We start from the raw sequence: 15,741 nt of genomic DNA, 5'->3' as shown, positions 1-15,741 counted from the left end.
GTCCCTTGAAACAGCAAGCATGGACCGGCTCCCGGCACTAAACTACAAAATGAAGATAGTGATACTTGGTTTACAGGGTTGGGTATAAAGATTAAATGAGAATGTAGATGTCAGATGCCTGGCACATAGTAGGTACTCATTAAATGAACAACATTATTAGAACTGAGATCTGGAGTTGTGTTTAGAACCTCGAGCATTTTCTCTGGTTGCCTGAAAAAAGTAAGAAGCCTTTCACTTCTCTGCATGGCTTTGCTCACACTCTGCCTTCCTCTTTCACCCTTTAGGTTTGCGAGAGAACAGGAGACATCCTGCCTCCTACCTGATCCATGGCGGCAAAGCTCTGAACTTGGCCTTTAGAGCCTGGACAAGGAAAGAAGTAAATATGCTTATTTCTCTACTTCTCTAGAGTTCTGCCCTTCATGGGCACTGGATTTGGGTAGATTCTTTGGGGGCGGCAGAAGAGACCAGGGAGGCCTGTGGGCTCGCGGCGTTAGAGTGGGGGACTGGGCTAGGACTGTTTAGATTATGTTTCCAAACTTTTCTTTCTGATTATAAAAAAGTAATACATGCCTACTCTAGAGAATTAAAAAATACAGAAGAGTATAAAGAAGGAAAATATCACCTATAATTTTAATACTCAAAGGGAATTAACATTAGCATTTGGGTATACAGTCAAACCTCATTTCTCAAACATCTGCCATCACGAACAATTCAGTTTTTGACCAAGAAAGTTGTTCACAGAAAAGTCTCCCTTGTAGACCAAAACTTCAGTTTTCGACCTGACAACCCTTTCATGCTGTTATCTCAACATGACAAAGTGTATGGAAGGCAACAAGCAAAGGAGAGAATGCTTTTGTTGCTGGATTAGCACAATTTTAAAACACAAAGAGGCCATCAAGAGTGCTGATGTTGCTAAGGGTGTGAAAGTGCTCACAAAACAGCAAACACAAGCAATTGAATAGGTAGAAAAACTGTTGTTTATTGGATAAAGGAAAAGCAGGTAGCCCAGTGATAAAACTTCTGAGGCAGTGATATATGAAAAATTCCTTTAAGGCTAGTAGGAGGTGGTTCTATACAGTTAAGAAAAGAAGTGTTTATAAATTAAACAGTACATTACACATGTACTGTATATAAGAAAGGTTGAAACAATCATTTGGGGGTCTGGAATGTATTAATTCAATTTACATTATTTTTAATGGGGAAAAATGATGCAGTTTTTGAACAAATCGCTTCTCGAACAGCCTTCTGGAATGAATTAGGTTCAAGAAACGAGGTTCCACAGTATTTTCTTCTGACCTTTCTTATATGCATTTAAAAAACATAATTGCTGTCACCCTGTACATACAATTTTATATCTGAATTGGTTGGCTTATCTTAATTTTCCTGTGTCACCAAAGTTCTCCGTAAACATTTAATAGTTACATGATATTCTTTTGCAGGTATGTATCATCCTTACCTAACCACTTGTGTATTGTTCCTTTCTTTTTATTTACCCATGTATTTTGGGGGCAGTTGTAGAAAATCATGCAATGTATATCTGTTTGTATTAGTTTTTGTCCCGTGTGTCTTTTAAAAAAATGTTTTTATTGATTTCAGAGAGAGGATGGGAGAGGGACATAGAAACATCAATGATGAGAGAGAAACATCAACATCCATCAGCTATTTCTTGCATGCCCCCTACTGGGGATCGAGCCCAAAACCCAGGCATGTGCCCTGACCAGGAATCCTGGTTCATGGATTGATGTTCAGCCACTGAACCACAACAGCTGGGCTGTCCCTGCTCTCTTGATTGAAGTTTCTTCAGGATAGATTCCTAGAAGAGCAATTGATCAAAGTATATGGGAAAAAATGTATGACTCTTGATGCATACTGCCAAAATGGCTTTTTAGAAATATGTCAATTTCCATCTAGCCAGTTGAATATTAAATAGCTATAGAAGAGAGTCAGTAAGTTCTCTATGTACTGATTTGGAAAGACCTCTAGAATTTGTCAAGTAAACGTATAGGACCGTGTGTATAGTGTGTTACCTTACGCATAAAAAGGGGGGAAACAATAGTTATATTTGTACGTGCTTAATGTTTGCCTTAAGACACAATCTGGAGAGATGCAGAAAAAACTAATAAAAGTGGCATATGGGGGTGGCCTAATGGAGCTGATGACCTAATGGGGCTGATGAGGCTTTTCAGTATATATCTTTTTATATTGTTTGATTTTTTAAAATTTTGTAAATGGATTATCTACTCAAAATACTGAATTTTAAAAAAAGCAATTTTAAGAAATGCAAAAATAGAAGACATATCAATATTTTTTATGCTTTTGATATATATGTATGTATGTGTATGTACATACATATATACACACACACACACATCCTATATAATAAAAGGCTAATATGCAAATTGTCCCCTCGACCAGGGGGGCGGGGTGGGGCCAGCTGGCCAACCACCCACTGCCCCTCCCCCCAGCCAGCCCATCCCAATTAGCCCTGATTGGGGCAGGCCCGCCATACCTCACCCGTGCACGAATTCCTGCACCGGGCCTCTAGTATATCTATATTTGTTAATCCTCACCCAAGGATATTTTTTCATTGATTTTTAGAGGGAGTGGAAGAGAGGAGGAGAGACAGAGAGAGAGAGAGGCATTAATGTGAGAGAGACAAATGGATTGGTTGCCTCCGCATGCACCCCAACCGGGGTTGGTATATGCCCTTGACTGGATTCAAACCCGGTACCCTTCAGTCTGCAGGCCGATGCTCTGTCCACTGAGCCAAAACAGCTAGAGTGCTTCTGATATTTTTATAGACTTCTCTTCCTACATACAGTGGCCTAAGGAGATCTCCCTATTTCCTGTTGCCGAACTTCCCCTATTGAATTTAAAAAATTCAATATTCAGATATCCTCAGACTTCATGTTTTGTGCCCTCTCTTGTTCCCTAGACACATCTACAAGGCTTGGGCCTTAGCCTACAATTCTGTTTCTTTACATCTTTACATCATTCAGGTATAGCTACCTTGAGTTTCATCTCTGACCCTCCTGCCCCCCGTTTAGTGAACTTTAGTGTGACTCTCTCCCAGAAACACCAAAAGGGAGGGAAGTGGATAGGTTCTAAGCACTCATGCCTTGGGCCAGCATTGCCCCAGGGACCAAGGGATGGCCCCAAGTAGTGTGGCCAAAGGGAGAGTAGGACAGAGATCTGAGGAGCCATGCTTATGGAACAAGTCTTTTGTGAAGTGCAGATGACTGACTTCTGTGAGAAACACTTGCTCCCCACGTTTCCAGAGCCCCTGGGCTGGGTGGGAGGAGGAGGCTGTTAAGGTTATCCAGCTGGTCATATGGGTTTTAGGCATCAGCCCCTGCCCAGCCATCAAAATAAATTCCAGATGGATTAAAAGAGTTAAAGGAAAAAAGAATCAAAGCATGGGAAACAAGTAAATGCTGAGGAATTTTTATCAATCCTCTGGATACTGAAGTGAAGTGAAAACTGATGGAAGAAATCACAAAGGAAAAGCTTGACAGATCTGGCTACATAAACATGTAAATCTTGAGGACTCAAAAAGATTGCAAAGGAATTAAGAGAGGCAACTAACAGCTCTCAGCCTGGGTTGCTGTTGAGCTAGCTGTGGGCCAGTAACTATTCAGCACTGAGTTCTGGGGAGGAAGGAATGTTCCCAGGGATCTCCCTGAGGTCCTTGACTTTTTGAGGGGTGTGGCCCAAGCCTTCATCTGAGTTCCTCACACTTCTTGACACTGTCCTTTATCAGATATATGTTTTGTAAATATTTTCTCTGAGCCTATGGTTTGTCTTAACAGTGTTTTTTCCCAGAGATGTTTTTCTTTTTTTATTAAGTCCAGTTTATCAGTTTTTTCTTTTATGGTTCATGCTTTTTGTGTCCTAACAGATCTTTGCCTTACCCAAGGTCATAAAGATTTTCTCCTCCACTTTCTTCTAAATGGTTTATAGTTTTAGATGTTATGTTTAGGCCTGTGATCCATTTTGAGTTTGTATGTGTGTCTTTGTGTATGGTGCCGGGTATGGGTTAAGGTTCTTTTGGGGCATATGGATATCTAATCGGTCCAGTACCATGTGTTACTACCCTTTCTTTTGAATTACCTTGGAACCTTTGTCAAAAATCAGTTATTCATTTACGTGTGGGTCTGTCCTAATGCTTTTTGTTTGACAGGCTCTGCCAGAACATGAGGAGGAGATCCCAGACACAGTACGGACTGTACAGCTCATTAAAGATCTGGCTAGGGAGATCCGCCTGGTGGAAGTAAGAAGCATGGGAGCAGGGGAGGTGTTTGGGAAGGGCTTGAGGCTCAAGTGGCAGGTCAGGCCTCTGCACTTGGCATAAGGGATTAGGGGAAGGGTTGGGAAGGCCCAACCAAGGACTCTATTCATTCATTTATTTGTTAATTCAAACATATTATGTGCTTTAAGTGTGTGACACATTGGGTTAGGTGCTTAGGATACATAATACAATGCCTGCCCACAAAGAACTCACAGTCTAGTAGGAGACCCGGCAAAGTTAACTTGTCTAAGCCTCGTTTCCTCATCTCTAAAGTGAGTATAATTATACCTACTCAGGGGTTGTTAAAAGGATTAAATAAGGTCATATAGGTTGATCATTAGTTATAGTGTTTGGCACACAGTTGGTTCTCAGTAAATTCTGATGGTGGGTCATAGTGATATTGGGTGGTGGAAGTCATAATAGTAGTTATTGTTGTTATTAATATTTTGATTCAGTCTCTGCATTCTACAAAATGACAGTTCTCCCTGGTTGAAGATGATTACAAAGCCATGTTTCAACAGGTGGCATATACCACGAGGCAGTAAGGTGTAGTGGTAAGAGACTCAGAGAAACTTGGGTTCTGGTTCCTGCTCTGTCACTTGCAAGCCTTTCAGAGCCTCAGTATCCTTATCTGTAAGGTTGAGATAACTCCACCTTTTCAGAGTTTTGTTAGAATTAAGAGCTTATGTATGTAGAGCCCCTCGCACAGTGCCTGGCAGAGTAAGTACTCAATAAATGTGAGCCATTGTTATTAGTAGATTTTGCAGCAAAGAGAGAACTCAGTGTGGGCTGTTGAAGTAGCAGAGGCACCAGAGGAGAATGGGACTTGAGGAAATTTAAATTTTCCTTCAGCTCAGAAGCTGTAAAGTTCCATTTAGCACTAAATCCATGCTGAAGGGTAGTCAGAGTGAGCTACTGGGAACTTGGGCTTCTAGCCTCACCAATTACAGCATGTTTCACTGCCTAGAGCATACCTTACATGGTCTACCTCCTACCTCATTTTCCTTCACTCCCTTTTGTCAGAATCCTTCGGGTTTAATTAAAAGGCCTACCCTTTCCCCAACTCTTTCGACTTAAATCAATTTTGTATACACAGAACTTTGGAGTTCTTGGAAGAGGACTTAGTGATGGATCATATCTGATCCATTGGCTTTCAAATATTTTAAATAAGATTTTACTTGGAAGTCTAATATATACAATCAGTCAAAGCACAGCTGCTGTGAATAAGTTGAAGGTGAGAGGCTTAGAGCTCCACTAGGTCCTCTTGTTTGCCTCCCATCTCCCTCCAATCCTCAGGGCTCCTCCCAATAAGCTGAAAGGAGCCACAGAAAAGATCTTTGCAAACCACCTATTTCGTCTAATTATTTAATTTTACAGCTGAGTAGACAGAGCCCTGAGTGGTCAGATTACTATCTGAGGCCACAGAAGTAGCTAGTACCAGAATTAAGACTAGAACCTCTCTCTCTCAAATCCTGCAGTCCTTAGAGTTGGAACTACCAGTTTAGTACTCAGTTATTTTGTCTCATATCAGCTGCTCTTGGAGTCTTTTCTCTCCAGTTTTTAAATATATTTTTATTGTTGATAGTATTACAGATATCTCCCATTTTCCCCACTTTTGTCCCCCTCCTCCCAGCCCCTACCCACTTATCTCCAGTTTTGACAATAATGCTGGGCTTTTCCTCTGCTCGTCTTCTTCATATTCAATGAAGGGTCAACGGCTGGGTAAAGAAATGCCACCCAAATTTTTGATGACTCATTGTGCAAAAACTAAGGTGTGCATATGTGGAGCATTTGTAAGCCACTTCCGTTGGCTGTGCCACCAGTGCCATGAATGGATCTCTGCTCTTAGCAGAGAGAACCCTTGAGTAAGCTCTAACCCCCTTGTGTACTAACACTCTTGTAGGATATCTTCCAACAGAAGGTTGGGAATACGAGCAATATCTTTGGGATGCAGAGGATCTTCCCAGGCGGCTCCACTCCCTTAACCAGGCCAGCCCATCCCACTTCAATAGCCATATCCAGGCTGTCAATGCCCTCCAAAACTGATTCAAAGAAGAAAGGCCTGAAGCCCAAGGAACTCTTCAAGAAGGCTGAGCGAAAGGGCAAGGAGAGCTCAGCCTTGGGGCCTGCTGGCCAATTGAGCTATAATCTCATGGACATATACACTCATCAGGCACTGAAGACAGGCTCTTCCCAGAAAGAAAAGGTGGGTGCTGGCCCATGGGTTCAGCCCAACCCTTTTGTGTCCCTTGGAAGAGCAGAGCTTCAAAAGGACATGATATCCTGTTTTCCCATGTCCCTTAGGGCCCCTGGTGTTTGGCTACCAGTCCCACTAATTTAATAGGCATTTATTGAGACCTTGTCTATGCTGGGCACTGTGATAGGTGCTATAGATGTAACCTTCAAGAGGCTGACAGGTTAGTGAGAAATACAGGCATAAAAAATGAGTGCAATGAAGTGTTGTAGATACCACAGTTGGGTGTGTGTGGGACCCTAGGACTCAGAGGGTGATGATTCTATCTGGGTAGGGGCAATGATCAGGAGCTCTTCTCAGAAAACATGACACAAGCTGAATCTTGAAATGCTTGGATGAGAATGACATTTGAGAACATGCTCTGTGAGTGCCAGGTTGAAGTCTCGAACAGGTCCTTGAGAAAAGCTCTCGTCCAGGGCGCCGACTTGCTTCAAGATTGTGGTGCCTTCTATGGGTATGTGAAGGTGCTCCCCCCCTCTTTTTAGGGAACATGCTTTATAAGATTGATAGGGTTCCCTCTGAGCCAGCCATTCTCAACCTCCTACTCCTGTGATCATTTGGGGTGCAAAGTGGGGAGTGGCACAGTGTAGTAGAAGGCCTTCAGGTGGTTTTGACAGTGAACTAAACCAGTGAAACTGGAGGGAACTGGCCATGGGAGACCCATGGCCTGTTACTGATTCACATGGGAGACCCAGACAGGTGACAACTGAGCATCCTCCTCCTGCAGTTCAACATCACCGGTACCTGCTTGAATGACTCAGATGATGACTCGCCAGACTTGGACGTTGATGGGAATGAGGGCCCGCTGGCCTTATTGATGTCTAATGGCAGGTGAGATGGGAAGAATGAACACAGATACTGGGACTGTTGGTGGCAACATGCCACTAACACAGGGCATGGAATTGGGATCTGGGACTGTAACGGTCGGGGAGGGACTGCATTTGGAGAAATATCCGGATATTATCAGATATCATTACTTCGTTCAGAGAATCATGATTGCGTTTATGGGTAGGGAGGGGAGAGGTCTAGAATCTAATTGGCAATCCTGAGAAAAATCTTGTGTAAGTTCTAGAAATTCCAGCCAGTCAGTGGGTCAGAACTGCTGGCAGGTATAAGAGGTAGTATAGCATACCGGTTAAGAGCATTAGTTTTGTATATTCCTTTTGCGATTCAATTTTTAGGAATTTGTTTTGCAGAATTATTTGCACAGGTGTATACAAAGAAATGCTCACATCATTGTTCATAATAGTAATTGGAAACATGTTCATCAATTAGGGTTGGATAAATTATGGTACATCTGTAGAATAGAATACCATGCAGCTGTTAAAAAGGAATGAGTTTAATATCTATTGACATGATGAACCATCCAAGGTTAAATCCTTAAGTGAAAAAATCAGTTTATAAAATAATATATAGGGATAGTTCCATTTTAATTAAAAAAAATGCATGTGCCCTGACCGGTTTGGCTCAGTGGATAGAGCGTCCACCTGCGGACTGAAGGGTCCCAGGTTCGATTCCGGCCAAGGGCATGTACCTTGGTTGTGGGCACATCCCCAGTAGGAGGTGTGCAGGGGGCAGCTGATCGATGTTTCTCTCCCATCGATGTTTCTAACTCTCTATCCCTCTCCCTTCCTCTCTGTAAAAAAACAATAAAATATATTTTTAAAAAATGCATGTGTGTAGAAAAGCAATATACAGACTTTCCCCTTTATTTTTTAAATTAAATTTATTGTGGTGACATTAGTTGACATGATCATATATTCCTTTATTTTTAATTTAACTTGTTTGAAGAGGTTTACATTTTAATTTATACAGTTTAAAATTCAAAAAGCGTGAAAGAATACATAGTGAAAAATTTTGCTCCCACTCCTCTCTGTTCCCCAATCCCCCTCCCTATGGACAATCAGTGTCAATGATTTCCTTCCAGAGATATTTTATGCACATTCACACAAATAAATATATTTATTATTTTACACTTGTCAACCAAACTTATAACAGTAGTTACTTCTGGTAAGTAGGATAGGGGAGACAGGAGAGGAAATTTTCACTTCAGTAGCATTTTAATTTTGTACAATGAGCATGTGTGCCTTTTCTTAAAATAATTGTTAACAGAACATTTTCCAAAAGAATAAAACAATAGCTGTTCACAACAGAAAGCATGAACTTGGGAATCAGACAATCCCAAGTTCGAATCTCAGCTCTGACATGTGTTTATGTGTGACCATGGCAAGTTAACCTGTCTGCCTCAGTGTCCTTATTAGATCTATCCTATAGATAAAACTTAGGATTGTTGGAGGACTAAATGAGTTAGTGTATGTAAAGTGCTTATCAAAGGGCCTGCCACATAGTAAATGCTTAATTAATGGTAGCTCTTACAAATAATGATCAAGTTGAAGTGAAAGGTGGTGATGGTGGTGATAATGGCATGGGTATGAACAGAAGCTGAGTAGGTCATCAGAAATCCTGTGGGCAGGCAGAGGAAGATAGTAAGAGTTATCATTTGGGCACTCAGAACACCAGACAGGAGCAGTAAAGAGCCAAATACAGAGTATGTACATTGTGAGAACACAAGTGACAAGGATACTAAAGGTTGTCTTCAGATCCCAAGGGTGGGTGTGGTAGGTCCACCTGGTGAGAAATAAGGAAAAAGAGAGACTGAGAGTAGGGCACATTCTGAAAGCAGCAGAGTTATCCTTGGGATTTGAGAACCTAGTTAATTAAGGAATAAGATTAGAGAGACTGTTGAGCATTGCCTTTGTCCAGAACCAATGGTTGGTCTCCGGGGAAGAGAAAATTGAGAGTCCTAGAGTCCAGCCTGTAATGGCTATAGAGGACATGATGAGACATTTTCCCCTTCTCTACTTCTATCACCTCCTGAAGCTGCCAGAGGCAGCTGTTAAGTTACCTACAGAGTCAAGGTATAGAAATATTTAGAAACCAGATGATATTACGTCTGGGCTTTTCTCCAAAGTAATCCAGTGTTTTGCGGAGGGTGAGGTGTAAATGAAACAAGATTGGCTATGAAACAAGATTGACAATTGCTGGAACTTAACTGGGTGATAGGTACATGGGAATTTGGTATACTTTTACATTTTTTGAATATGTTTGACATTTTTCATAATTAGATGTTAATAAAAGATCTGGGTATAAACAGCTACCATTTACAGAGCACCCACTCTGTATTAACTTCTATCTTAGCTATTTACATACATTATTTTATTTAGTCCTCACAACAACCCTGAGGACCAGGGTTGCTATCCCTATTTTACTAATGTGGAAACAGGCCCCAAGAACTTCATTAGCTACATTGGGCACTCACCATGTGTCAGTCTCTGCATTAGCTAATTTAATTCTCCCAACAACTCTATGAGGTAGAAAACAGGCCAATTTAATGAGAGCCAATTAACTGAAAGCTAGTTCACCAAATGACTATTCGCTGAATATGGCAAGTATACAAATTTACCAAAAATGTGTTTCTTTTTAATAATAAGGTTTATTTTAGCAGTTTGTACTGGTTAATATTGTTTACCATGTGTAATAGGATTATTTAAGCTATTTTTGAGTTTTTTTAACTATATATTTTAACAGCTTTTTTAGGTATAATTTAGTTAGCATATAGTTAACCTGTTTTAAGTGTACTATTAAATGATTTTTAATAAATTTAAAGAATATGCAACCATCACTACCATCCAATTTTAGAATATTTCTATCCCCCAAAAGATCCCTTATACCCACTTATAGTCAGCCCTGGTTCCCTCCCCCCAGACCCAGCAACCACTAATCCACTTTCTGTCTGTATAGATCTGCCTTTTCCAGACACGTCCTATAAACGGAGTCACACAGTATGTGTGTTTTTGTGTCTGGCTTCTTTCACTTAGGATAATGTTTTTTAGGTTCATCCATGATGTAGTATGTATCATTAATTCCTTTTTATTGCTGAATAGTATTCCATTGTATGGATATACCACATTTTGTTTATCTGCTCACTAGTTGGTGGTCATTGGATTGATTCCACTTTGGGTTATGAATAATGGTGCTATGAGCATTTTGCATACAAATATTTGTGTGGCTATATTTTTCTGTTTCTTACTTAGGAGTAAAGTTTTGGTTCATATGGTAACTTTCTAACTTTTTAAGAAACTACCAAAACTTTATTCCGAAATGTACCATTTTATATTCCCACCAGCAATTACAAGTTACTCCATATACTGATTAACACCTGTTATTCTCTCTCTTTTTAATTATAGCCATTCTGATGGATATAAAGTGGTATCTTATTGTGGCTTAATTTTCATTTCCTTTAAGACTTAACAATGTTGAACATCTTTTTGTGTGATTATTAGCCATTTGTATATCATCTTTAGAAAAAAGATATCCTGTGCATTCAATGACTAAGGTCTATTCATATCTTTTGCTCATTTTAATTAGTGTATGTGTCTTATTATAGAGTTCTAAGAGTTATTTAAATATTCTGAATACAAATACTTCCCCAGATAAGTGATTTGCAAGTATTTCTTCTCAGTCTGTGGTTTGTCTTTTCATTTTCTTAATAGTGTCTTTTTAAAAAAATATATTTTATTGATTTTTTTTACAGAGAGAAAAGAAGAGAGATAGAGAGTTAGAAACATCGATGAGAGAGAAACATCAGTCAGCTGCCTCCTGCACACCCCCTACTGGGGATGTGCCCACAACCAAGGTACATGCCCTTGGCCGGAATCGAACCCGGGATCCTTCAGTCCGCTGGCCGACGCTCTATCCACTGAGCCAAACCAGTTATCTAATAGTGTCTTTTGAAGCACAAACATTTTGAATTTTACCTAATCCCAGGTCACAAAGATATTTTCCATTTTCTTCTAGAAGTTTTATAGTTTTAGATTTTACATGTAGACCTATGATCCACTTTGAATTAATCTTTGAGTATCATGGGAGGTACGAATCCATATTTCTTTGCATGTGATAGCCAGTTATTTCAGCACCTTTGTTGAAAAGACCATCCTTTCCCGACTGAATTGTCTTGGGACCTTTATCAGAAATCAACTGACCATAAACTTAAGAGTTTATTTCTAGACTTGCAGTACAGTTTCAATGACATGTCTGTCCTTATGTCAGTATCTCACTACCTGGATTACTGTAGCTTTATAGTAAATTTTGAAATTGAGTAGTATAAGTCTTCCAACTTTGTTCTTTTTCCTAATTGTTTTGGCCAGTTGAGACCTTTGTATGCTTGTATACATTTTAGTATTAGTTTACTAATTTCTTTAAAAAATCTAGCTGTATTTTGATAGGAATTGCATTGAATCTATAGATCAATTTGGAGAGAATTGCCACCATAACAATATCGAGTGTGACTAATTTTATGTTCTGTTTTCCTCTAGTACCAAGAGGGTAAAGAGCTTATCCAAGTCTCGGCGAGCCAAGATCGCAAGGAAGGCAGACAAAGCTAGGCTAATGGCAGAACACATGATGGATGATGAATTTGACTTGGATTCGGATGATGAACTGCAGATTGATGAGAGATTGGGAAAGGATAAGACGACTCTGATAATAAGACCAAGTGTGTACCTGTTCTTTCTCTTTCCTGCTTCTTGGGCTATTATGAATTTTTTGTGCCCTTGATAGACTCCAGACATTAGTCCTGAGCTTGTTGACATTCTGATTTACCTGCTCTGTAGGCCTCCATGTCACCTTTGCTCTAGAGATTTATTTGTAAGCTAATTCCTAACCTTTCTAAATCAGTCGTCTGTGGTCATTACTTTTAGGAATACTATAGTCTTATTTTCTTTCCCCTGGGTGTTTGGTTTAGATGTTAATCTTAGCTTCATGATCAGTGCATACCTTTGTTTTCTAGAATTTCCCCGAAAGCTGCCCCGTGCAAAGCCTTGCTCTGACCCCAACCGAGTTCGAGAACCAGGAGAAGTTGAGTTTGATATTGAGGTAGGAGCCTGCCCTGTGTTTAGTCTTCTGCTCATTCTGGTTATAGAGACAGAAGGCAGATACTGTCATTCTACTTGTGGAAGGGGGGGGGGAGTTACCTGTGTATTCAATGGCTACGGTATTTATTAAGTGAAAGATTGTGTACTAAGTGTTGCTGAGCATATAAATGGAAGATTATAATTTAGTTAAAATATTTAAAAGTCTTTAATACAGAGTAGAATAAAAGCAGTGTGAGGTAGCAGAAAGAGCATCTGATTTGGAATATCTTTTTGTGATCTTGCACAAACTAACTTCACTGAGCCTTAGTTTCACTATCTATAAAATGGGAGTTATACTACCTACCTCACAAAGATGCTGTGAGAATGAAGATGAAAGAATGAATATTCTGTTTATAGTGGTCTATACTTGGTGCTGAGAAGATACTAGTTCAGCTGTGGGCAAACTACGGCCCACGGGCCAGATCCGGCCCGTTTGAAATGAATAAAACTAAAAAAGAAAAAGACCGTACCCTTTTATGTAATGATGTTTACTTTGAATTTATATTAGTTCACACAAACACTCCATCCATGCTTTTGTTCCGGCCCTCCGGTCCAGTTTAAGAACCCATTGTGGCCCTCGAGTCAAAAAGTTTGCCCACTCCTGTACTAGTTTCAGGAGTGAGACTATCATTGGGCACTTATCTGACCAACCCTGGGCAGCTAAGGTGATATCCTTTTTCCCCAACAGGAGGACTATACAACAGATGAGGACATGGTAGAAGGGGTTGAAGGCAAGCTTGGGAATGGGAGTGGAGCTGGTGGAATTCTTGATCTGCTCAAGGCCAGCCGGCAGGTGGGGGGACCTGACTATGCTGCCCTCACGTGAGTACTGGCTTTGATCTCCCCTTCCAAGGCAGTCAAACAACATACCCTCACCTCCCACTCAAAGGGCTAAGGCAGCCAGTCAGCAAACATTTATCAAGCTATTATTTAAAGGGACAAAGAATTAGCCAGGGCATTTGGACTGAAAGAATAAAGTAGACATGAAATCTGTCCTAAGAAACTTAAGGTCTGAGAGAGAGAGGGAGACTATATAGACATCAAGGGGAATCAGTTTTGTGTTTTGGGAAGTTGGAAGAGGGGCTGGAAGAGACAAGGAAGGAGAACTGGGTCTTTTAAAAAACAAAGAAAGAATTCAGCATGGATGAACATGGAGGGAGATGCGCCCCTCTTTTTGCCATCTTGTGTGCTGTCTGTGGAGAGACTTGAAGCAAGAAGGACTGGCCTTTTGATGAAAACAGTCTGTGGTACTATCTGGATCCTTTATTGATTTCTGGTTTTTCACCTGGGATAATTCTCTTCCTTCTCTCACCCTGACCCCTCAGCTGTTGGCCCTCCTCCCTGACGATTCTGATGACTCATTTCCATTGACAACTAAAGAAACTACCTAAGCATTTCTCCTCTGTCCCTTGCAGCGAGGCCCCTGCCTCTCCCAGCACTCAGGAGGCCATCCAGGGCATGCTGTGCATGGCCAACCTGCAGTCCTCATCGTCCTCCCCAGCTACCTCCAGCCTGCAGGCCTGGTGGACCGGGGGGCAGGACCGAAGCAGTACGAGCTCCAGCAGTGGTTTGGGTACAGTGTCGAGCAGTCCTGCTTCCCAGCGCACCCCAGGAAAGCGGCCCATCAAGCGGCCAGCATACTGGAGAACCGAGAGCGAAGAGGAGGAGGAGAACGCCAGTCTGGATGAACAGGACAGCTTGGGAGCATGCTTCAAGGATGCAGAGTATAGTAAGGGCAGCTGAGCACTTGAGTGCCAGCTACAAGGGTTCCCCCACCCCAGTCTCAATCCCAATCTCAGTCCAGGACAGCCGAGCCATATTTTCTTAATTTGTAAAATGGGGCTATCTCACAGGTTGATTTAAGAATTAGAGATGATGCTTGTACAAAGCACCTGACTACTGTCTTGCTCATGGGTGGTCCTCAGAAATTGGTAGCTGTTATAATTAGTTATCATTCACTTTTAGTCCAACCTTCCCTGCTGGTGACCTTTTTCCCTCTTGCCTATTTCACTTCCATCACCTGTATTTTTTGTGTTCTATGTCATTCCGTTCATCCCTGGCAAAAGTATTTATAATAACCTTTTGGTGGGCTTTTTACATTTAAGAGATGACTCTTTTTTGTAAGCTAAGATTTATTGAGTACTTCAGTGTATAAAGCACTTTTTTGTATAGTATAGCTGACATTGAGCTTTTGTTTTAATACTATTTTTTTTAAAAATTAGTGCTATTGACCCAAATTAGAACAAGACAGAGAAAGTAAAAGTTACTTTTTAAAAAAATATATATTTTATTGATTTTTAAAAAATATTTTATTGATTTTTTACAGAGAGGAAGGGAGAGGAATAGAGAGTCAGAAACATCGATGAGAGAGAAACATTGATCAGCTGCCTCCTGCACACCCCCTACTGGGGATGTGCCCATAACTGAGGTACATGCCCTTGACTGGAATCGAACCTTGGACCCTTCAGTCCGCAGGCTCTTATCAACTGAGCCAACCTGGTTAGGGCTAAAAGTTACTTTTGACTAACACTCATCCACCTCTGAGGTTATCTGAGGCAGGTGACCTTTGTTATCAGTTTGATTTACACCTTTCATTTTCTTGTGTTTATACCTGCATGTAGCTATAAATAGATAAAGGTGTAGTGCTGTTTAGTGTCTGTGGTTCTAAAGCTTGCTTGGATATCTTTCAGTATCAGTTCCTAGAGATATACTTCATCAACAATATTGAGATATACTTCCTGCATAGTAGTCTGATAGCATAGCTGTACCATAATTTGTTTAGCCATTTCCTACTGATTAACATTCAGGTTATTTCTAATATTTTACTATTTCTAACAAAGCTTCAATGAAAATTCGTATAAATAACCTTTAGAGCCCATGTGCCAGCTAACATTTCTCTAGGGTGGCTAGACATGCTGGGTTGAAGGGTATGTACAAAATAAATGTTAAGAGTGCCAAATCCCCCTCCAAAATGGCCAGTATATGAGTAGTGTATGACCAAAACCTGTCTCTACACAGCCTTACCAGTAGTGGATGTTACCAGCCTTTTTTATTTTTGCCAATCAGATGGCAAAAAATGGTGTCTCAGTTTGTTTTATGTTTATTGGCTCTTCTTTATTTCTTTTCTGTGAATTATCTAATCAGTCTTTTACCCATTTTTCTATTAGGATGTTTGTTTTTCTTAATTGATTTGTGAGTTCTTTATTCTACATTTCTTGGAGTGTTTT

General features: G+C 40.6%; 1 protein-coding gene across 4 annotated transcripts in view; it reads left to right on the top strand.

The window, feature by feature from the left end:
* PHF8 (PHD finger protein 8) overlaps window positions 1–15,741 on the top strand; it is an 80,374-nt gene that overhangs the window by 41,039 nt on the left and 23,594 nt on the right. For 3 of the 4 annotated variants that reach the window (XR_009450639.1, XM_059679409.1, XM_059679408.1), the window contains exons 11-18: window positions 285–376; window positions 4,181–4,270; window positions 6,192–6,494; window positions 7,270–7,373; window positions 11,918–12,096; window positions 12,391–12,476; window positions 13,203–13,336; window positions 13,930–14,243. Coding sequence is in view for 3 of the 4 variants with exons in the window: in XM_059679409.1 (XP_059535392.1) it covers window positions 285–376; window positions 4,181–4,270; window positions 6,192–6,494; window positions 7,270–7,373; window positions 11,918–12,096; window positions 12,391–12,476; window positions 13,203–13,336; window positions 13,930–14,243 (1,302 nt within the window). In the remaining variant the exon portion in view is untranslated. The remainder of the gene's footprint in view (window positions 1–284; window positions 377–4,180; window positions 4,271–6,191; window positions 6,495–7,269; window positions 7,374–11,917; window positions 12,097–12,390; window positions 12,477–13,202; window positions 13,337–13,929; window positions 14,244–15,741) is intronic. The other variant, XM_059679410.1, reaches the window with a different exon arrangement.

This window comes from Myotis daubentonii, chromosome X, assembly GCF_963259705.1.
Source record: "Myotis daubentonii chromosome X, mMyoDau2.1, whole genome shotgun sequence".
Lineage (NCBI taxonomy): Eukaryota > Metazoa > Chordata > Mammalia > Chiroptera > Vespertilionidae > Myotis > Myotis daubentonii.
This window is presented reverse-complemented; position numbering and strand designations above follow the sequence as displayed.